The 23,910-nt window shown below is 35.9% G+C and overlaps 1 protein-coding gene across 1 annotated transcript; it reads left to right on the top strand.

Moving 5' to 3' along the window:
* Nucleotides 1-11,538: 11,538 nt before the first annotated feature.
* On the top strand, nt 11,539-12,288 carry LOC133799478 (uncharacterized). The gene is made up of 2 exons (XM_062237492.1): nt 11,539-12,028; nt 12,134-12,288. Exons 1-2 carry the CDS (start codon nt 11,539-11,541, stop codon nt 12,286-12,288), a joined length of 645 nt encoding a protein of 214 aa, XP_062093476.1.
* The last annotated feature ends 11,622 nt before the right edge of the window (nt 12,289-23,910 follow it).

The following is a 23,910-nucleotide window of genomic DNA, read 5'->3' as shown; positions in this document are numbered from 1 at the left end:
TTGTTCGACCAGCTAAGTGGAGCCAAGTATTTCCGAAGTTGGACCTTAGATCGGGCTATTATCAAGTGAGGATCACAGATGGGGATGAACCAAAGACAACATGCGTTACTCATTATGGAGCATTTGAGTTTCAAGTTATGTCGTTTGGGTTGACGAACGCACTAGCCACTTTCCGAAGCTGAGAGGCGATATACTACCCAGGAGAAGGAACTCCTCGCAGTTATCCATTGCTTGCGGGTGTGGAGAAATTATTTGTTGGGATCAAAGTTTGTGGTGAAGACGGACAACATAGCGGTTAGTCATTTCCTTACCCAGCCGAAACCGATCCCTAAGCAAGCTCGATGGCAGGAGTTCGTGGTGGAATTCGACTTCCGTTTTGAGCACAAGGCAGGATGCTTTGAGTTGCAAAGCAGAATTGGTGACTCTAAATATCTTGGATAGTTTGTCAGCTAGTGTGGTGAATACTCCCATCAAGGAGTGTATCAAAAGAAAACCTGGAGAAGGACCTGATTTTCAGAACCATCATGAATCTCGTGAAAGAAGGAAAGACTCGCCAGTTTTGGGTGGAGAATGATCTTCTATGGGCCAAAGGGGGCCGCTTGTATGTTCCGAAAGTTGGAGACTTGCGGAAGACATTGCTGAGTGAATGCCATGACACTTTGTGGGTGGGTCATCTAGTGTGGTAGAGGACGCATGCCCCTTTGAAGTAGGGATACTACTGGCCACAAATCCGAGATGAGGTAGTAAAGTATACCAAGACTTGTCTCGTCTGTCAGCAATACAAGGTTAAGATGAACAAGACACCTAGGTTGTTGGAGTCGTTGCGAGTCTCAAGCTGACCATGAGAGAGTGTGTCGCTTGACTTTATAACAACCAACCGAAGATAGGGGATTCAAGTGCGATCTTGGTGATCGTGGAAAGATTCTCGAAGTATGCAACATTCATCCCAATGTCGAAGTACTGTTTGACAGAAGAGACAACACGACAATTTTACAAGCACATTATCAAATATTGGGGAGTGCCCTAGAACATTGTTAGTGACCGAGAAGGGAGATTCACTGAGACCTTTTGGTCCGAACTGTTCAGCCTCTTGGGGTCACAATTGAACTTATCCTCGAGCTACCATCCGCAGATAGATGGGAAAACAGAAAGATTCAACGGGATATTGGAGGAGTACTTGCGCCACTTCGTCAATGCCAATCATAAGAACTGGCCGCAACTACTCGATGTAGCTCAATTTTGCTTCAACTCTCAAAAAAGTTCTTCATCGAATAAGAGCCATTTTAAAGTTGTTAACAGACAGTAATCACTGTTGCTCTACACAGTGGACGAATATTGCAGTCGGAATCCACGAGTCTTTCACTTCACAAAAGACTGGAAGAAAACTACAGAGATTGCCTGAGCTTATTTAGAAAAAGCATCAAAGAGAATGAAGAAGTGGCCAGATCAGAAGCGTAGACCACTGGAGTTTAAAGCATGTTACTTAGTGTTAATCAAGCTGAGGCCTGAACAGTTGAGAATCCAAGGGGACAAAGAAATCAGATTCGTTCGCAAGTACAAGGGTCCAATTCCAATCGTTACAAAAGTTGGCCTAACCTCCTACTAAGTCGAACTACCAGCATGGATGACGATACACTCAGTCCTTCACGTCAGCAATTTGAAGTCGTATCATGAAGATCCAATCAATCCAGAGCGCAACCAGTCAACCAGAGGAGGAGTAAGCATTCAGCCATGGAGCAAGCATCATCCTGAAGAAATCCCGGTGGAGAGGATGGTCACCACTGACCGTGAAAAGCACAAAGAATATCTGGTAAATGGGAAGGGGCTCATAGACGACAAGATAAGCTGGGAGAGGGTGGAAGACTTGAAGAAGCTCATGCAGAAGATTGAAGATCTACAAGCTACTTCGTCGAGGACGCCGAAGAATTAAGTGGGGGAGAGTGTGGCGTGCTGCCCCTTTGGCACACCCACATGGGGCCATTTTGTAAGTGAGCATGCCTTGGTGCTTGATCATTAGTCAAGTCTTGCACCAAACAACCTCATGGGGTAGGGTAGTGGCGATATTGTAATTATGCATATGTCTCCCAGTCAGAAATCATATATGTTAATGGGAAGACCTTGTATCCCTAGAATGCTCCTTAGGGGGGTGACCTAGTGACTTAGGGAAGCACCATGGCCACCAACAGATAAGGGATAAAGCTATGTAATCCCTTGCCCTATCAAGGCCAAGGCCATATATTAATAAAAATGATGTTTATCCATATTTGCTCGTGTATGCTTCCATATTGCCTATGTGTTACTTGATTGTTGTCTTAGTTGGGCCATCGCGTGCCACTTGCCTTGTTGTAAGCTTTTGTGTGGTGTGAACGTTGTATAGAATGACTTGCTTTGTGCTTGCTCATATTTCGCTATTGCATGTTACATGTCCGAGATGTGTCTATGGCTAACCAATGAGTTTGTTTACACGCAAGCATGAGTTATAGGCTGACTTGCTAGCTTGGAGTACACGCAAGTGCCGCACGTTCCGTCTACTTGGAGATCCCAAATAGCTTACCCGTGACACATTGCACGCTGATTGTATCTAATAATGATAAAAGTAATTGTCATTACTGTGTAATTGATCTTTCCTGGTGAAAATAATATCATTATTGTAATCATTACTATATAGAAGAGTTTTCAATAATTGTTAGTTACAATTTAAAAATATGAAAATTTTGTATCTTCTTTATTGGTATTTTTAGTGAGCTAATATAATATAAAAAAATTACTCAAACTAATGATAACTATTGAGTAAATATCTAATGCCTGCAATGTACATAAACTTAAACATTGACTTATGTTTATATATACATTTTTTTTCTATTATCTTCAAGCAAAAAATAGTTATAACAAGTGGTACTTTAATAATTGCAATAGCCTAGTGTGAATTCTAAATTTCTATGCACTTTTCATATCTACAATGATATTTGTTCTAATTTTTAGCTTATTTAGATTAGATAAGATAGAATAGATTAATGATATATTACAAATATTATATTTTATATGGCTATAAGGATTCTAACTATAAACCTTTATTTAATATTCATTTTATTTAGTTTATAAGATCTATATTTGGAGTTGTAAGGAAAGTGAAGATTAGTTTATGAAATTTTGTTGACTGATTTGAATTAAGCAAGCTTTTTGTTAAATACATAAGCCTAGTACTTATTTATTTAACTAATTAATTTCAAATAAGGGTTTGACTCTTTAACATCATCAACATTAAACATGTGGTGTAATTTTGCCCAATTAGATTTTGATATAGATTTTTGAGGGTGAGATGTCTTATCAAAAGACTATATTATACCTACGACCTAAAAAAAAATATGGAATTACATTTTAAGGTTAAGTGAAAAAATAGATTATTTAATATTTTTTTCTGTGAACTGTGACATATATATTATTGTGCCTCTGATTTTTTCAGATCGTTAAAAATTATCCCCAAATTATTCAAAGTGTTGTAAAGTAAAACTTCTATTAAGTTTAATCTATTGTTGCAAACGGAATACTGACATGACCTTTTGTTTGCTGATGTGTCTTGGACACGTCAACGCTACGTATGTAAGTAAAAAAAAGATAAAATTAGAAAAATCTATTTTCTTATTAAATGATAAATTAATTAATAAAAGTTTAATTTAAAATTAAAAAAAAACTAATTTTCATTAATAAAAAATTCAATAAAATTCATTTACATTTATTTTTTCTCATTATTGTTCCAGTAGAAAAGTTCTTCAACAAATATGAACACCAAAATTTCATTTCAAATAAAAACAATCACAAAACTTCAAATCACAAACCAGAATTGTTTTATTAACCAAAAATCAAAATTTTCTTTTTTTTTTTGTATATTTTTTTTTCATGACCCATGATTGCTTTTTGATAAGCAGAGTTTTATTAAGGAGTTAGTTTGTGTTAACTAACTCTTAGCTATTAGCTTTTCTGTTTAATGTTTTTGTTAATATTGTTGTAAGTTTTTGTTAAGCTTTTCTTGAGCTTGTTTCTTTGTAAAAACTTAGAAGTATAAATAAAGTTTCTCTCAGTAGCTTGTATTGACTTTTGGTAAAGTTTCTAAGTTTTCTACTTGAATTTTCTTTGAATAGTCCTTTGCCTTGTGAGTCTCTACATGGTATCAGAGTCATCTGACTCATGTTGTCTTCTTCAATGGCTTCTTCTATCAGCGATGCTCCTGCTACTGCTCAACAATCCACTACTCAATCTTTCAATTCCTTGGGTTCTTGGAACCCATTTTCCAACTCTCTTACCTCATCTCTCATCATCAAGCTCGATCAACAGAACTTCTTGGCTTGGAAATCACAAGTGGTTCCGATGGTAATCGATCATGGTCTTGATGATTTGCTCTAATCCAATGATTCACCTCCGCATAAGCTTCTCAATGACACCATCAATCCTGAATACATGACCTAGAAATGAAAAGATCAACTTCTCCTATCTTGGCTTCGCTGCTCAATGACAGAAGGTGTTCATGCTTCAGTCGCCTCTTTCACAACCTCATACTCTGTATAGAAAGCCGTAGAACAGAAATACTCCAGCTAATCTAAAGCTTGTCTCCTTCAGATCAAGGCTCAACTTTCCCAAATTCGGAAAGGTAACCTTTCAATTTCTAATTATGTTGACAAAGTGAAAATTCTCTGTGACAGCTTAGCAGTTGCTGGGTGTGCTATGGATGATGAAAATGTGGTCCTGCACCTTCTCAATGGCTTAGGCCCTGAATTTGACCCAGTTATTTTGGGCATAACATCTCGAGGTGATTCCCTTTCTCTTGAATCCATTCAAGCTTTACTTCTCTCACATGAAAGCCGTCTTGAAAGGCATCAGTCAGTGAATGATCTATCTATGCAAATGGCTTCCCATCTCCCCCTTGGTACTTCAAGAAATGCGAATAGTGGTGCTTATCGACCTTATGCTAACTATGGAAGAAATACCAACTCTGACTTTGGTTCAAGATCCTATGGGTGTGGTTACATGTTTGATAAGAGCTTTGTTACACCAAAGGTAGGCACTACTCAACCTCGTGCCTACTTGACCGAGCAAGAATGGGACTATGACACACAGGCACATGTGACTACATCGGTTCAAGACTTTGGCAATGACAATGGCTGGTATGCAGATGCTGGAGCCACCAATCACGTTACCTTTGGCATGGAGAACTTAGAATCTGCTACCCCTTATAATGGCAAAAAGCTTCCCATTTCTCATGTTGGTAATGCCACTTTACCCTCATTTTCTTCTTCTCCATTGAAATTGAATTTTGTTTTAAAAGTGCCTGAAATCACAAAGAATTTGATTAGTGTTTCCCAACTAACACAAGATAACTATGTCTTCTTGGAATTTCTTGAAACTTGTTGTTTTGTTAAGGACAAGCAAACAGGGATTGTTTTGCTCAAAGGGAAGACTAAAGGAGGTCTCTGCATGCTTGGGCAAGATGGTGATACTCATCAAGGATTTCCATTACAATGCAACCTAGCTACCTCTCTTGCTTCAAAGAATTGTTGTTCTGCTCTTAATACTTGTAATACTCAACCTGCTATAGCGGTGAATTCATGTACTAATACTTTTGAATACAGTAAAGATCATTCTTTTTCTAATTCTATGGATTTCTCTTTTTAAACATTTATTGCTCATAAAGTTCAAGACATTAAAGTTTGGCACTGGAAACTTGGGCATCCTGCCCCACGAACTTTGAGCAAAATATTGTCTAAAATACACCATACGGGTTCCATTAAACATCTGGATTTTTGTGCAGCTTGTCAACAAGGGAAAAGTCACAAGCTTCCATTCCTTTTGTCTCAAAGCAGGGCCACTCAGCCCATTCAACTAGTCCATACTGATCTTTGGGGTCTTTCACACGTCACTTCTAAAGAGGGATTCAAATATTATGTCCATTTCATTGATTATTATAGCATGTATACTTGGATTTTTCCATTAGTGTTGAAATCTCAGGCTTTTGAAGTCTTTATCAAGTTCAAAGGTTTGGTTGAAAAGCAATTTGGTCTTCCAATAAAAAGAGTTCAAGCAGATTGGGGTGGCGAATATAGACCTTTTGCTTGATATCTCTATGATCAAGGGATTAAATTTCAACACCCATGTCCCCATACTCGTGAAAAAAATGGCAGATCTAAAAGTAAGCATCGACACATTGTTGAAACTGGCCTAACTCTTCTTGCATAGTCAGGTTTGGACCTCACTTACTGATGGCATTCTTTTTCAGCAGCTGTCTTCACAATAAACAGGCTACCGACTCTTATATTGGATGATTTGTCTCCCTGTGAGTGCTTATTTGGCAACCAACCTGATTATGCATTTTTGAAACCTTTTGGGTGTGATTGCTTTCCGCATTTAAGGCCTTATCAACATAACAAACTCAGTTTCAGATTTGAAAGATGTACTTTTATTGGCTATTCCAAGCATCACAAAGGGTACTTGTGTGAAAACTCAGCTGGTCGAGTGTATATTGCACGAAATGTTGTGTTTCATGAAATTCAATTTATAGCCATTCAACCTGAATCCACATCTCAGGTACAATCTTCACACTCTCCCTGATCCTCATTTACTAGTTTCAATACCACTCCACTTGTACCTTCAGCTAATATTTCTCCTCCATGTGTTTCTGCCCACAATGTTGATGAGAATAATGACTCTCCAGCTGTTATGCGTTCCTCAATTCAGTCTCAAGAGTCTCGTTCTGCAAACAATGGAGATTCTGCTATAGGTACTTCGGCAACTCCGACTGTAACCACACCAAATGAGTCACCCATTTTAGAAACTCTTGTTGACATATTGGTGCTCAAGATCCTCATCCTACAGTTGACTCAGTTGTCCAGCTTGCACCTCAAATAACTCATAATATGGCTACACGATCTCAGCATGGAATTTACAAGCCAAAAGCATATTCCGCCACCAAACATCTACTGCCTGAATCACTTCTACCACGTGAACCTTCATCTACCAAGCATTCTTTGGGAGGATCCAAAGTGGTAAAAATTGATATTAGAAGAATATGATGCACTATTAAAGACAGGAACGTGGACACTTGTTCTTGTTGGTAACAAATGGATTTTTCATGTCAAGCTGAAACCAGATGGTACACTTGATAAATACAAGTCGAGATTAGTTGCCAAAAGTTATCTCCAAACATTGAGCATTGATTATGAGGATACTTTCAATCCAATGGTTAAGCCAGCAACAGTTCGTATTGTACTCACTCTAGCTATTTCTTCGAACTGGGTTGTCAAAAACTTAGATGTCAGTAATGCCTTTCTGAATGGAAGTCTCACAGAAATAGTATTTATGCAGCAACCTTAAGGTTTTGTTGATCCACAAAAGCCTACATATGTGTGCAAACTAAATAAGGCCTTGTATGGCTTGAAGCAAGCTCTAAGAGCTTGGAATGAGAAACTCAAACAAGCTCTTTTCCAATGAGGATTCATTGCATCAAAGTCTGAAAACTCCTTGTTTATATTTGGCTCAGCAAATCAATTGATTATCTTATTGGTGTATGTGCATGACATTCTAGTCACTAGACATGATCAAAGTCTTATTGCCTAGCTCATCCAAGACTTGAATAGGTCTTTTGCTTTAAAAGACTTAGGTTTTGTTCATTATATTTTGGGTGCGGAGATTTACAGAAACACATCTGGTATGTACTTCCCAAAACAAATATATTAGTGATCTTGTCAAGCTACATATGGATGGAGCTAAGTCATGTCCAAGCCCAACTAGTTCCTCTCACAAGGTGTCACTAACCGAAGGAGTGTCATTTTCTGATGTTTCTCTGTACTGCAATACCTTAGGTGCCCTTCAATATCTTACTTTAATAAGGCCAGATGTTGCCTTCATAATCAACAAGCTCAATCAATTCATTAATGCTCCAACAGATATTCATTGGGAGGCTTGCAAAAGATTACTGCGTTACTTGAAGGGAATAATATTAAATGGTCTTTTGCTCAAACCACCTGCAACAATGACTCTTGAAAGGTATTCTGATGTTGATTGGGCTAGCTGCCTAGATGAAAAAAGGTCAACATGAGGCTATGCTATTTTTCTTGGGGACAACTTAGTGTCATGGTTAGCAAAGAAACAACAAGTGGTGGCTCGTTCAAGCACTGAAAGTGAGTTTCGGGCTTTAGAAAATGCTTTTGCTGAATTGAACTGGCTGGTGTCCCTTTGGGTTGACAATACTTTGGCTTTAGCAAATGCTTTTACTGAACTACAAGTCACTCTACCTCAATGTCTAATACTTTGGGTTGACAATCAGAGTGCTACTACCTTGGATGCTAATTCTGTATTTCATGCTTGTTCCAATAACATTGAAATTGATCTTCACTTTGTTAGAGATCAGATTATTGAAAAAACTCTTGCTTTTAAATATGTTCATTCTCTTGACCAAGTCGCGTATGTTCTTACAAAGCATCTTCCAATAGATAGATTTGTATATCTCAAGTCCAAGCTCAAAGTTGCTCAAACCCCTTTTTGCTTGAAGGGGGATGATAAGCAAAGTTGTATTAAGGAGTTAGTTAGTTAGTGTTAACTAACTCTTAGCTATTAGCTTTTTTGTTTAATGTTTTTGTTAATTTTGTTGTAAGTTTTTGTTAAGCTTTTCTTGAGCTTGTTTCTTTGTAAAAACCTTAGCAGTATAAATAAAGTTACTCCAAGTAGCTTGTACTTACTTTTGGTAAAGCTTATGAGTTTTCTACTTGAATTTTCTTTTAATAGTCTTTGCCTTGTGAGTCTCTACACTCTTTCCACCATTGTTATTAATATTGAAGAAAAATAACACCAAAAATCAACCCCTCTTTTGGATTGGCAAAGTCACCCACGAACAGACTTTGCGGCTTCGCCTTTCGCCCTTCACCGTTCGTCGCCTCTATCCTTCGCCGTTCGTCACCTTTTCATTTCTGTCGCCTTTGTTTGAGAGCAACAACTACCCATATATGACCTTCACCTGACCCCTCTGTCCACGCCTGGCCTCGACCCAACCATGCCTCGACCCAACCACGCCGACCTTGACCCTGACCATGTTGTCCCCTACCCGACTCGCCTGCGAAAAGAAGGAGAGGAAGAAGAGAAGATGAGGAAGAGGAAGAAAGAAAGAAGAAGATGTAGGGTTTAATTTTTTTTTCAAAAAACCTTTTCTTTTTATCAGCTATCATGTATTAGCTTTTCAAAAGAAGAGAAGATGAAGCTTTGGTTATGGAGAAAGAAAAAATGTGTTTGATTTGAAAGTATCGTCGAGGAGGAAGAAGATGAGTAAAAAATAGGGTTTTTTTTTTAATTTCAAAAGTTTAAATTAACTTTAAAATATTTATTTTTTTATTTTAATTTTTTAATGCCACACGAGCATTAATAAATGACATAGATGGATGAAAAATGACATGGATGACCATATAAGCATATTGTAAGACCACGTCATCATTTCGTGAGAAAAAAAATGGACGGAATTAGGCGGAAGTCCTACTTTACAACACTGTAAATAATCGATGATAATTTTTAAGGGCCTAAAAAAACCAGGGGACCTAATAATGTATAGGTCATAGTTTGGGAGGGGAGGCAAAAATCCTAAATACCCAAAAAAAATTAATAAATAAGAAACTAAAACAAAGAAACATTGTTTATTGGGGAATAATATGTTTACTTAAAGTGAATGAGAATTATTTATGTGGTAGTAATTCTTATTTATGTGTTTACCTACTAAAATAAAGGATTGTATAAACAAACAAATAGGTCTTGTCTTTTTGACATGGTTAACTTTGTTCTCTCTGTAAGAAAAGTTTAGTTTTGTCCGTTTGTCCTTATGGGTTTGTCAAGCACTAGTAAAGCCTTGGAGGATGAGTTTGCGGGTATTGTCTTGGAGGATGAGGAGGTGGGAGGGTTGTCACTGGCGGCAGAGGAGGAAGACGATGGGTTTGATGTGCGATGGTGTCTCGTCGGTCGCTTTATTAATGCAGGGATCATTGACGTTCAAGAAATGCAACATATGATGGCCTTTCTGTGGAAGCCAGGTTAGGGAATCTATGTAAAGGAACTGGGAAAAAACCTTTTTCTCTTTTAATTTTATCATGAGATCGATATCCAAAGAGTTATTGCTGGGAGTCCTTGGACTTATGAGCGTAAGCAGTTAATCTTCCATCGTCTGAGGGTGGGGGTTATTCCAAGAACAGTGGTACTTAATAAACTGGATTTATGGGTCCAATTGTTTGATGTTCAACATGGGTTCCGTTCAGTCTCTATGGTGCAGAGTATTGGGAATTATATTGGGACATTTATTGAATCCGATATTAACAATTTCTCTGGGGTTTGGCGTGAGTATTTGCGAGTCAGAGTCACGGTGGAAATTGATAAACCATTGAAACGCAGAATGAAGATCCGAAGAGTTGACAGCAGAGATTGGTTCTGGGTAAACTTTAAGTATGAGTCTGTCCCAACTTTCTGTTTTATCTGTGGGATTATAGGCCACTCTGAGCGGTTTTGTGGGAAGCTTTTTGATACTCCTTTGGTTGAAATTGAGAAACCTTATGGGGTCTTCATGAAGGTTGCACCTCGTTGACAGAAGAACCTTATTGGTTCCCAATGGCTGCGGTTGAGAAGGGTGGAACAACCAGTTGATCTCAGTGGGGGCAGTCCTACGGGAAGGGGAACCGATATATTGGGCGGTGATTCAGGAAGGATGTCGATGATCTCTAAAGCGGGAGTTTTGAATGATGAGAGTAGGGGAGGAGATCGTGGGAATCATGAAACTGTTCTTGTGAAAAAACATGGTCCTGATTATGTGGAGGACAACGTGGAGAATATCCCTATGATTATGGACAACTCAGAGGACAACGCGATTGGGGATTCAAATCACCAATTGACTGTGATGGAACTAAAAAGGAAACGGGTGGCTACTGTTGTCTTGGATACTGATCAGTCAAAAAACTTGAACAAGGCCGGCCTTGGAGACCAGGCCCGCCAAGGGTTATGACTACATTAAGTTGGAATTGCCGTGGGCTTGGGAACCACGGGCTTTACAATTCCTTGCGGATTTAGTTATCCAAAAGAAGCCCAGATTTATCTTTTTATGTGAAACAATTTGTAGTAAAGATACAGTGGAGAGGGCCCGAATTAAATTGGGTTATGAGGGTTTGGTTTCGGTGGATGCCCAAGGTCATAGTGATGGGTTGGCTATGATGTGGAAAGACAAGGATGAGGCTGAATTAATTGACTTTTCTTCAAGAAATATTTCTATCCTCACTCATGTTCCTGGTTTGCCAGCATGGAAACTTGTAGGAATGTATGGAGAAGCCAAGAGGAGCCTGCGTTCTCAGACTTGGCATCTAATACGAAGGTGTGCGGAGGATAGTCGATGGCTGTGGCTTGCTATAGGCGACATGAACAATATTACAAGCCAGTATGACAAACAAGGTGGATGGCCATATCCTCACAGCCTTATCCAAGGCTTTAACTAGGTTATTTCAGATTGCCATTTAATTGACTTGGAGCTGAATGGTTATCTGGATAGAGGTTCGATTGGATAGAGCCTTAGCTTCTCAGTCTTGGGTCGATGCGTTCTTATCGGCTAGGCTTTCTAACCTGCACTTCTCTTCTTTGGATCATTGCCCAATCTTGTTAGAACCTGTTATAAATCGTACTTTTGCAGGCACTAAGAGCTTCCGTTTTGAGAATGCTTGGTTGCGAGAACCAGTTTGTACCCAAATTGTGAAGGATTGCTGGGCTATCGATGCTAGTATTCAAGGGAAAATTCACCATTGTGGTGAAATCCTTGCTGCCTGGGGGAAAGAAGTTACTGGAAATTTCAAAATTAAAATTGCTACTTGCAAATCTAAATTGAAGCGCCTTAAAGGAAGGAAGGATGAAGATGGATTGAGGAAATATGAAGAGACTGAGAAAGATTTCTTTGAGATTTTGACCAAACGTGAAGTCTTCTGGAAACAAAGATCTAAACAGCTATGGCTTAAGGAAGGGGATCACAATAGTAAGTACTTTCATGCCTCTGCGAGTACTAGGAAAAAACACAACACAATTCATAAGTTATAAGACGAACATGGTCGATGGTTTGATTGGGATTCGGGATTGAAAGATCTTATGGCCCGCTATTTCACTGCCTTGTTTTCTGCCTCTGCAACTGATTGTTCTGACGTTGTGAATTGTATTGAGCGCTTTGTTACCATAGAAATGAATACAGAGCTGTTGAGCCCAGTTTCTGAGGAAGAGGTTCGTCTCTCACTGTTTTAGATGCACCCGGATAAGTCCCCTGGTCCAGATGGGATGACCCCTGGTTTCTATCAAAAGTGTTGGTCTATGGTAGGTAATGATATTGTTACACTAGTGCAACGATTTTTCCAAACAGCCGAAGTCCCTAGTGGTTTAAATGATACAAACTTGATTTTGATCCCTAAGAAAAAGACCCCAGTTACTATGGGAGATTTGAGGCCTATTTCTCTTTTCAATGTGGTTTTTAAAATCATTTCTAAAGTCCTTGCAAATAGATTAAAGAGGGTGCTGAATACTATTGTCTTAGATTCTCAAAGTGCATTTATCCCGGGTCGTTTGATCACAGATAATATTATGGTCTCATTTGAGATCATGCACTACCTCAAAAGAAAGAGTACTGGAAAAGTTGGTCAGATGGCATTGAAGCTCGACATGAGTAAGGCCTATGATAGAGTTGAGTGGCCTTTTTTGGAAGCTATGTTATTGAAATTGGGATTTGATCGTTGGTGGGTCCAACTAATTATGATTTCGGTTACATCGGTGAAATATTGGATTCAAGCAGGAGGGTGCTCAATGGGTCCTATTATCCCTACTCGAGAATTTCGGCAAGGGGATCCATTATCCCCCTATTTATTTATTCTTTGTGCCGAAGGTTTATCTGCTCTTATTAATAATTTTGTTCGTAGACAATTGATACATGGGTGTCGTGTTGCTAGAGGCGCACCCAGTATATCCCATATGTTTTTCGCAGATGATAACTATTTGTATTGTCGTGCGATGGACGAGGAAGCTATTCAAGTCTTAAACCTCCTCAAGTGCTTTGAAGGTGCCTCAGGCCAAAAGATCAACCTCTCTAAATCTTCTATTTTTTTCAGCAAAAACACCAAGCAGGATGTTAAGGTTCGGATGTGTTCCATCTTGGGCATGACGGAGGCCGATGCTCATTGTCTTTACTTGGGATTGCCTAACACGATGAGTCGTTCTAAATCTATTGTGCTTTGTTTTCTCAAGGACAAACTGAGAAAAAGAATAGAAAATTGGAACGGGAGATATTTATCTCGGGCAGGGAAAGAAATTCTTATAAAAATAGTAGCTCAAGCGATTCCGAATTATTCTATGAGTGTCTTTTTGCTGCCAAAAGGAATGTGCCATGAGCTAGAGCAGCTAATGTGTAATTATTACTGGAAGTCAAACTCCAAGCAAAGTAGGGGAATAAATTGGATGAGATGGGAGCGCTTATGTGAACCAAAAAAATTTGGTGGACTTGGCTTTCGACGGCTACATGATTTCAATATTGCTCTCTTAGGAAAGCAAGGGTGGAGACTCCACGTTCGGAAAGATTCGTTGGTCAGCTGTGTGTTTAAAGCTCGTTACTATCCTAAGGGTTCCTTCCTTGGAGCGGATTTGGGGAATAATCCTAGTTTCATCTGGAGAAGTATCCTTGAAGCTCAAGAATTGATTCGGAAGGGTGGTTCAATGGCTGTTGGTTCAGGAGCAAATATTAGTATTCTGGGTGACCCTTGGCTTTCGGATCGTGTTCAACCTTTTGTTCTGTCTGTCCATCCAGGGTTAGAGGGGAAGTTTGTAAACAGTTTGATGCAATCTGAGGTAAAAGCGTGGGATGAAGATGTGATCAAGGACATGTTTTCGTTACGTGAACAAAACTTAATTCTGAATATCCCCTTGTTTGAATCTGTCATGGAAGACTATTGGCAATGGAAGGGTGAGCATTCAGGAATCTATTCAATAAAGAGTGCCTATCGTATTATTCAAGAATTGAAAGGGGTGGTTCATAGAGATAATAACTCTGGTTTATGGAACCTAAAAATTCCACCTAAAGTGAAGGATTTTATTTGGAGGGCTGTTTCAAATTGCCTCCCAACTCGGTTCCAACTTGGCCATCGCAAGATAACCCTCCCTTCTACTTTTTGTCCAAGATGTTTGCGCTATGCGGAAACCATTCCCCACTGTTTGGTGGGCTGCTCTTTCGCCATGGCTTGCTGGAGGTTTGCTGGTCTACCAGTTGTTGCTATTGGGGACAACTCTTTTAGTGGATGGTTACAAGACCACTTTAAAGTTTGGGGGGACGATATGAAACATAGGGCGGTTATGGTGAGCTGGGCATTATGGCAGGTTAGAAATGAGAAAGTTTGGAAGAATACAAGTAGGTCTGTGAAAGAAGTTATCACGTTGGCTAGAGGTAATTTTGATCAATGGAGAACTGCTCAGGATAAAACTTTCATCCCCTCTCTGTTTTTGCTTCATCCAGGGGAAGGGGCTGAGCATTGGTCCGCACTAGGGGGGAATAAGATCGAAATCAACGTTGATGTAGCTGTCTTTCCTGATCTCAATAAGTTTGGCTATGGTTGGGTGGTTAGGGATGCATCTGCTAATCTTATTAGTGCTCATACAGCAAGCAAAGTTGGAAGTATTGACCCTACTCTTGCTGAGGCGATTGGAGTAAGGGAGGTTCTGAGTTGGATAAAAGCTACTGAGCTCACCAATGTAGTTGTGGAGACAGATTGTTTAGTCACAGTTCAGGCCTGCAGAAGTACAGTTAAAATGCACTCTACGTTTGGTTTCTGTATTGATGAGTGCAGGACACTAGTCTCTAGTTTACATGATGTTTCTTTATGTTTTGTTAAGCGATCCGCTAACCGTGTTGCTCACCATTTGGCTCGAGCCTCATGTTTGAATGATGGTTGCAGTTATTCGCCAGCTTCGGCGCCGAATAATTTGATTGATGTAATTTTGCTTGATTTGGTTTAATGAAATTGCTGATTGTAGAAAATAAAGGATTGTAGAACTTGGTAGAGCCAACATCATATAAGAGGGAAAAGAACTTCTTTCCCCACACATCTAAGTCAAAACTCTCAATCACTTATTCCCCTTTATATTTTATTTTTTTTATAATTAAAATCAAAAGATAATGTTATCATTTAAAAATTTATTTTACTAAAATACTACTCTATATAATTTCCTTATTTTATTGAAAGGAAATTTAATAACATATTACAAATTATGTTATTACAATCGTGATTCATTTCCCAATCCATTCAATGTAAGTAATAACATATTACAAATTACGATTTTCATTCATCTATACTTTACTCTCATTTTTTTTCTTTATTGAATTATTTTGACTCTAGCACCATAAATTCCCAGGTATATAAATTTTTTGATGAAATAAGGATAGTCTATATAAAGAAATTTTACCAATTACAAATTGTTAGAATGTGAAATATGAGTTTAGAAGTAGAATGTGGTGCATGGTAAGAAGCATGGAGTTTCATCTCAAAACCAATTGATGATGAGTGGAGAAACTCATGCTCTTATGTATTGTCGAATGTACCCACACATTTTTCATGTGAAATATTTTCTCTAACATCCCCCTCAAGATAGTAACTATTTTTGCTCACCAATCTTGGACGGCTCGATCGCAAGTGACTCTTTGACTCTTTTTAGCTCACTATCCCTGAATCACAAGTGACTCGTTCAGCTCTCTTTTTGGACCGGTTTTGAATTTGGATTAGATACACACTCGTTAGAGTTTTCTTTGGCTCATGATAACATGTTAGAATGTGGAATATGAGTTTAGAAGTAGAATGTGGTACATGGTAAGAAGCATAGAGATCTATCTAAAAACCAAATGGTGATGAGTGGAGTAACTCATACTCATATATATTGTAAAATGTACCCACACACTTTCCATGTGAGATATTTTCTCTATCACAAATCAAAAAATAATTCTAATAGAATTTCGAGGCATCTATCATTCTGTTAGTCATATTTCTTATAAAGTGGCTAATAGATTGATTTGCATGTTCATTGGCTAGACAATAAGCTGACTGGATGAAAATGATTCATATGTTTCTTTGCTTTCTTCCTTTCATTTTTTTGTGATTCGGTCACCTTCTCAAAAAAAAATATATACATATATTTAGGACAATTCTCCTATAGGGGATTCACTTTAAGTCATACCGGTGGGGCTCTCAGTGTTCTCGACCCGTGAATAGTTTTCGGCACGATTTTATTATGACCGTGTATATTGTAGCTATTTAGAGCATTCTGCAAATTTTTAGAAAATTCTGAATAGTTTACAATACCGAAAACTAAATTTAAACATGTTGCACGCGTGACAATTTTTTTTATGCGCGTGGAAAACAACATGCTTGAACCTAGTTTTCTGTACTGTAAACTATTTGGAATTTTCTGAAAATTTACAGGATGTTCTAAACAACTACAATATACATGGTCATAAAAAAAATCGTGTCAAAAACTGTTCACGGGTCGAGAACACTAAAGAGTCACACCGGTAAGGCTTAAAAGTAAAGCCCCTATATGAGAACTGTCCCATATATTTATAATCCAAGTTTAATTTTAAATTAAGAAAAACAAGTGTAATTAATGTCACACGAAAGCTTAATTAGGTCACTTTAATATTCTACCGTAATATATACAATGCTATATAGATATAGAGGATATATCTTATTATTTACCAAAAACAGAAAAGAAGAAGAAAAAAAGGGACCATTGTGAAAGAGTGAGCTAAAGAATTGTATAGCATTGGGATGGAATGGGGACTTAATCAAGCCGTTGGAAGTCATTTTCAAGCTCAATAATTCTGAACTTTATTTGTTTTTAGGTAAAAAAAATAAAAATAAATGAAGAAAAGGGACCAAAATCCAAATTGTACGATTTGCTGAAGCCTCATTGAATACTATTAATCACTAGTGTTTTAATAGCAACGAATAGATGAATTGAAAGGAAAAGCTATGGCTCTGCCCACTGGTCTGGGGTGTGGGGCCTTGATTGAGCAAAATAGACTACTAGGGATATATACACATATAGATACATAGGCTGATATTATATATATTTATTAATGCTTTTGTTTGGATGGGAAATATATTATAGATTAATTGTGCCATTGCCTCAATTATGTAACCTTGTGTCCAAACATAATGTTTGCAAATATATAGAGAAAGTGTTTATAGTTTTTTTTTTTATATATAAATATACTATATACAAGTAATATGTAAGTTGGGTTAATTTTATTTATATAATTTATTAATTATTTTTATTAAATTAAACTAAAATATTGTTTATAATTTAAAAAAATATATATAATATATTTTTACACATAAATGATAATTTTTTTAATAAAAATTAAAATTATGTATAATATACTATTATCATAATATTATATAATAATTAAATTTATATTAAATATTATTATAATAATGTTTTATAATATTTAAAATCATATTAATATAATTAGTAAAAATTTAGGATTATATAATATTATCATAATAATATTTTATAATATTTATATTTATATTAATATAATTATTAAATATGTATTTTTGTATTTTATATTACTATAATAATGATATTTTATAACATTTGAATTTGAATTTATATTAATATAATTATTATATATATAGTCTTATATTTAATATTATTATAACAATAATATTTTATAATATTTGAATTTATATTAATGTAATTAATAAATATATATTTTTAGTTAATTTTAAAAGTATATTCTATTAAAATTAACAAAAAAAACTATTAAAACAAAAATTCTAGTTATCTTCACATTTTTTATATAAAAGATATATATATATATATATAATTGGTATGGCTACGAAACATAAAATGACAATCTTAATACATATTTTTGAGTAACATTTTGTACAGTCACGGACCAGAATTTTAAATAAGTGGGGGCTTGAAATAAAAAAAAAATTATGCACTAGTTAGGATCAAGAAATATAAAAATTAGAATTATTTTTAATAAATTTATTTATATTTGTGGGGTTTAATTGTTATAAAATATATTTGTGAGGGCTTTTTCTAATACTTTGATGGATAATTATTAAATTAAAACTAAAATATATAAATTTTAAGTTTTTAATTTTTTTTATATTTTTCACACATTACTAAGTTGATTTTGTATATGTTTAGAAATGTAATTTTAGACATATTTTTGTTAATTAGTCATAAAGAAATGGAGATGTTAATTAGTCTTGGATTCTCCCTCTTAATAAGGTGAAAAAATATAGCCTAAATAAGCAATGAAGAAGGGAGGAAAACATTTCTAATTTCCAAATATTGTGATACTCCCAGTTTGGATGAGATTCTATTTGATTTTTTATTTTATTTATTTTTATATATAAATTTATGATAATTTTTAAGATATTGTTTTATCTTATTTTGTATAATTATAAATAATGTCATTCTTTTGAAGAGGAATTAAACAATTATATAGATTTACAATTAAAATTAGTAAGTAGTCTAAAAAATTGCATATAAATACTAATTAGTAAATAGTTTTTTTTTTTACGGCAAAAGTCAGTAAGTAGTCTAAAATGTTATATATAAGTTACTAAGTAGTTTTTTGTTACAAAAGTTGTATTTTACACAAATTTTTTCTTAATTTTAATCGATTAATAAAAATATAAAAGAATACAATTCTCTTTAAAAAAAATTGAAATCTTTTTTAAAAATAAAAAATAATTGAAATTTTATAACATGAAAAAATTATTTAATTTGACTTAAACTAAGCTTTAGAAAATTATAAACTTAAATTGAATTAAAACTTAGTTTGATTCAAATTAGTTAATTTTTTCATGTTTAAACTTCTAAATTATTTTTATTTTAAAGGAAGATTTCAATTAATTTTTTAAAATTAGATATATATTTTAGGATTTTATTAATTAATTAAAATTTAGACAAAATTGGTGTAAAATGTGATTTTTGCAACCAAAAAGCTATTTAGTGATTTAAGTGCAAATGTCAGACTACTTACTGATTTTTGTCGCAAAAAATATTACTTAGTGACTTAAGTGCAACCTTTTAGATTAATTATTGATTTTTCGCCGCAAATTTACTTAGATATTATAACTAAAAATATCTACAAATGTATAACTATATAAAATGTTCAAGGTATAAAAATATATTAAAGAAAAATCTAAAAAATTAAGTTTATTTAAAATATTTTTGGAATTAATATTTTTCTTGATTTCTACATTAATTTAGGCAATAAATTTAATTTTTTTAATTTTGTTTATTTTAATTATGCATATAATTTTGGTAATTTATATGTTATCTGGAAATTAATTCAAATGTGCAAATTTTTTATTTGTTATATTTATTGCATGATTTATTTGATTTATTGAGCATGCTAATTTGGGTATGTAATTACATTTAATGTTTTGCAATTAAGTTTTAGTATAATTATTTATTAATTTACCAAATATTGTGTAATTGATTCATTGCCTTATTAAGTATTAATTTTTAAAATGAATTCTGCCATTAATTATTTATGAAATTATTGTATTTATTTTCATCATATATATAAATGTAGATTATTGTACTAATTTTGTATGCTTATTTTTAAATTCATGCAATATTTATTATTAGTACGATTAATTTTGAGATATTATATGTATGATTTAATATTTTTAATGCACGATATATTCTGTTGGGGTTAGAGGCAACAACCTTAGTTTTGTATATTACAACTCAAAGCAATAAACAAGACTAATCTAAACTCTAATGGAAGAAGATTACAAAGTACATAAAAACAAATAAACAAGTGAAGAGTAGACCTTTTTTGACGATGAACCTTGACACTTAAAATCACAAGTCTATGATTTTATGTGAACCACAAAATGTAACAAGGCTTAACACAAATGAAGATTTGTTGTCCAAAAATCTCTATTCCTAGCCTCCTCCTTGAGATTACTTGAATCTACAACAATGGAATGAGATTGAGATTCACAAGCTTTGATCTTCATAAAAGTCAAGCTTTCTTGATGAAGATCTTGAAAAAAACTAGTAATCTTGAAAGCTAGAGAGAGAGATGAGTGATCAAGTCACCAATTAACTCTTTAAATAGTATAGGAACCTCATTAGACTCAGCCAATGAGATTAGAGCATTTTGATTTTAATTTTGGATCCAAAACACGTCATTATACGAATTCCTACGAAGGCCGAGGCGACACGTCGTCTGGGTGCTCTTTTCAAAGGCGAGCGATGCGTTGCCTCCTAGAGGTGACACAACGTTGATGCCTCTAACTTAGCGCTCCAAAACTTGTCTCAAAACATTCCCAAATCCTCCCAAAATTTTCGAATACTCTTATAGAAGAAACACTTTGGACCAAAAAATATGATTTATAAATGCCTATACCAAAAGTCAACTCTCACATGTTGACTTTCATGAAACCGTTATGGTTTTTGCATATTTTCGTGTCAAACCAATTTCACCATGTATTTACCAGTCACAACATATTCCATATTTGTGCTAGGTATATTAAGCTTATAGTTAACATATAGATTAGTTAAATAATGTTTAGCACATTAAGATTCATAAAATATTCTCTAATTAATTAGAATAATTACTTAGATAGAATAATTAAGTTATGAATAATACATAAACAATTTGTGTTGTTAACATGAGAAAGCGTGAAACTAAGACAATGTTCAATCTAGAACGATTTTTAATGATTTTCAGACGTCCACACTAGGAGCACTCTTAGTGATTGCCTATTATGTTGCTGCATAATTGTAGCGTCGCAAAACTCCTAATGAGTTTTAGTAGCTTAAATAGTATGTCGGGAGGGCATGACTGGTATTATTGTGAATTATATTATTATATAATTTATTATGCTTGATTATGTGTATTAAATGTGTTTAAAGACTCACTTTTGATATAAAAAATAGATATTTTTGTAATTTTGACCCATTGAGGGTATATTTATGAATATTATGTGCTATGTTCCATGTGAGCACATTATTATGTGGATATGTGTTATTTTTCGGCAAGAGTGGATCCTTTCAAGCGATAATAGCGAAAAAGTCGCTACGGGAAAAAATTCCTAGCTCAAGTTAAGCCTAGTGGTAATTTGGGGACTGTTCACATTTTGAGGATATTGGTAAAATAAAAATTAATTGATAGGATATTTATGTTTGATGGATATTAGTTGATAATTAGAGATTAGTGAGATAATTAGCTTAGTGGTGTAAATAGAATTTTAAGCAAAATGATCAAATTGCCATTGTGTGTGGTTAATGGGGCAATTGGATGGGAAGAGAAAAATAGTCTTTTGGCTATAAGGATAGTAAAAGATGAGTATTAGCCTCTTTTAGTGCATTTCACGTTAAGTGTCCTTTTCTTCTCCTTCCTTCATCATCAAATACTTCCTCTTCCTAAAAGCTTTCGACTATGGGTCGTTTCTTCAAGAATTTGCAAAAATTGCCTAGGAATTTTAAGGTTCAGATTGGGGTTTGAAGGGTAGAGCCCATTTTCTTGTCAAATTCGGAATCAAAGCCTTACCAGAGGTAAAATTTCTTTACTTGTTCATCATAGTGTTCTTGGGGGAGGATTTGAGGCTTTGCTTTAATTTTTGAAATTTATAATTTTAGGTTGTTTTGATGCGTATGGGTATTAGAAATTTGTTATGAATTGTTTTTGGAGCTTGATTTCAGATTGAAATCCATGAATTTGTGTTGAATTTGAAATTGGGGAAAAAATTGGGGAAAAAATTGGGGAATTCTGACCTATGTTCTTGAATTGCGAATTAGGGCGTGAAATTGGTCATTTGATGTTGTCGTTTGATTCCTTTTAGTGTACGTGTCTATTTTGGTTCATAAAGTTTGAGGTTTAAGCAATCTGAATCGAATTTCTGGGTCCGGTATTGTTTTGGGACGATTTGGGGTCGGTTTTGGCTTGAGGAAATCGCAGGTGACATTTTGAATTTCTAGGTTTGCGATACCATTTCTGGGTCACTAGCACGACCACGCTACTACCTTGGAACCCCAGAAATTTTTGTAGGCACGACCGTGCCCAGGGGCAGGCGTGACCGCACCAGGTGCCCGAAAGGGCATTTTTTCTTAATTTTGTTAGTTTTGTTCAGGATTTCTTGGATCTTTTTTGGGGACCTGTTCGGGGGTTTAGGGGGCGATTTTCCCTAGTGTATTAACTAGGATTAGAGGTCCTGACGGTTAGAGTTTCATTCCCGAATATGTAGTTAGATTTTGTCTCTAATTGCCGTACGGTAATTATTGTGACTAGGATTTCTGAGAAGCTTGAAAGAGGATCGCACTCGAGGTCGTTTCTCTTCTAGCACTGGACCCAAGGAAGAAAACTGGAACATGCACATAGAGCGGGAATTGTCCTTGATGTTAATACGTAAACGGTTATGACCGTGTAATTTAAAATTTAGCTAGGGTTATGTACAATTATTGCATATTTGTGCCTGTTGTGTTATTTGTATTGAATTTGCTGTGATTGCTCCGTAAGGACCGTATTCAGCTATAATCATGGGAAATGTAGGTTGTGATGGTAGGGCCATTATTGGAGTGTAGTATACACTTACTCAGCACATGTCGCAAGCTCGGTGCTTGTTGATGCACCTTGTTCGACATAGGCTGTGTTTGTAACGGCCTACTACCTTAGGGCCCTTACTAAGTGAGTTTAAAATGTGCAATTAGCTCGTCAAACCGGGTTTTAATAATAAAAGTGTGATTAAATAGAAATCTAGGCTATAATCTTTGAAAATCCCTTAATTCATTGAAAATTTCAAGTGTCTTACATTTGGGATCCCAAAACTTGGTTTATAAAATATTTACAACTCAAAACAAGTTTATAAGTAATTAACCATCAAAATTAGGGTTTATACAGCCATTTCTCAAAAATACCCCCAACCAAAGCAGTCGGGCAGGCCAAACATGTACGTGCCGCCCCCACGCTCTCCGTACTCATGGCTGGTTGACTTCTCTTTGCCCTTACCTGCAACACAAAGCACCCGTGAGCCGAAGCCCAGCGAGAAAACTCATACAGCACATTACATACGCATAACATATAACCATTAGGTTAGATAATCCACAGACAAACAGATAGTCTATAAGATTTAAACATATACACGGCCATGCCGTCCCAGAAGCGTTACCATAGCTTGGGTTCTCGGTCCACACCGTAAGGATATCCCATGTATCCATTGGGGTCTCACCCTAACCATAAGCACTCCATGTGCTAAATGATATTCCCGGCCCCACTGCTGTTCTTGGCCCTTCGCCGTTCCCGGCTCCTTTGTCGTTCATTCTGCTATAACCACATATAGCATTCTCAAACAACAATCAAACATATAATAATTCATTTAAAGCTACACCCTAACAATATTACAATCTAGGGTCGTGCCCTGCAACAACACTATGGGCCCATGCCCTACTCTACGGGTGTTACAGTTTTCTTACCTGTATCCCGAGCTTTCCGATGCACCAAAGTCACAAGTACGGTCCTCTATCCCGAGCCTCTCCGAGATCCTAGTCACAACACATATAAAACACTTTTAATATAACCAATCCCAAAACCTCTTCCCGGGACCAATTCCGTACTCTCGGGACCTCTAATTCCCTAAAACAATGTATTGGAACCATCCCCCGAGCCCTCGGGCAAAAGCCCTAAAAATGAAAAATTTGACTGTCAAAAATAGCCTTGGGCCGCGGCACTCCCATCAAGGGCCGCGGCGCCCAGAAGCATTTCCCTAATCCTGATGCAAGCCTGCGTCGTGGCACCAAAGAACAGGGTCGCGGCGCCCCTACGCGAACCCAGATTTCTGGGTTTTCCCCTGCATTTTT

This window comes from Humulus lupulus, chromosome 9 (assembly GCF_963169125.1).
Source record: "Humulus lupulus chromosome 9, drHumLupu1.1, whole genome shotgun sequence".
In the NCBI taxonomy this organism is placed as follows: Eukaryota; Viridiplantae; Streptophyta; class Magnoliopsida; order Rosales; family Cannabaceae; genus Humulus; species Humulus lupulus.
The sequence above is the reverse complement of the archived record's forward strand: the minus strand, read 5'-3'. Positions and strand labels throughout refer to the sequence as shown.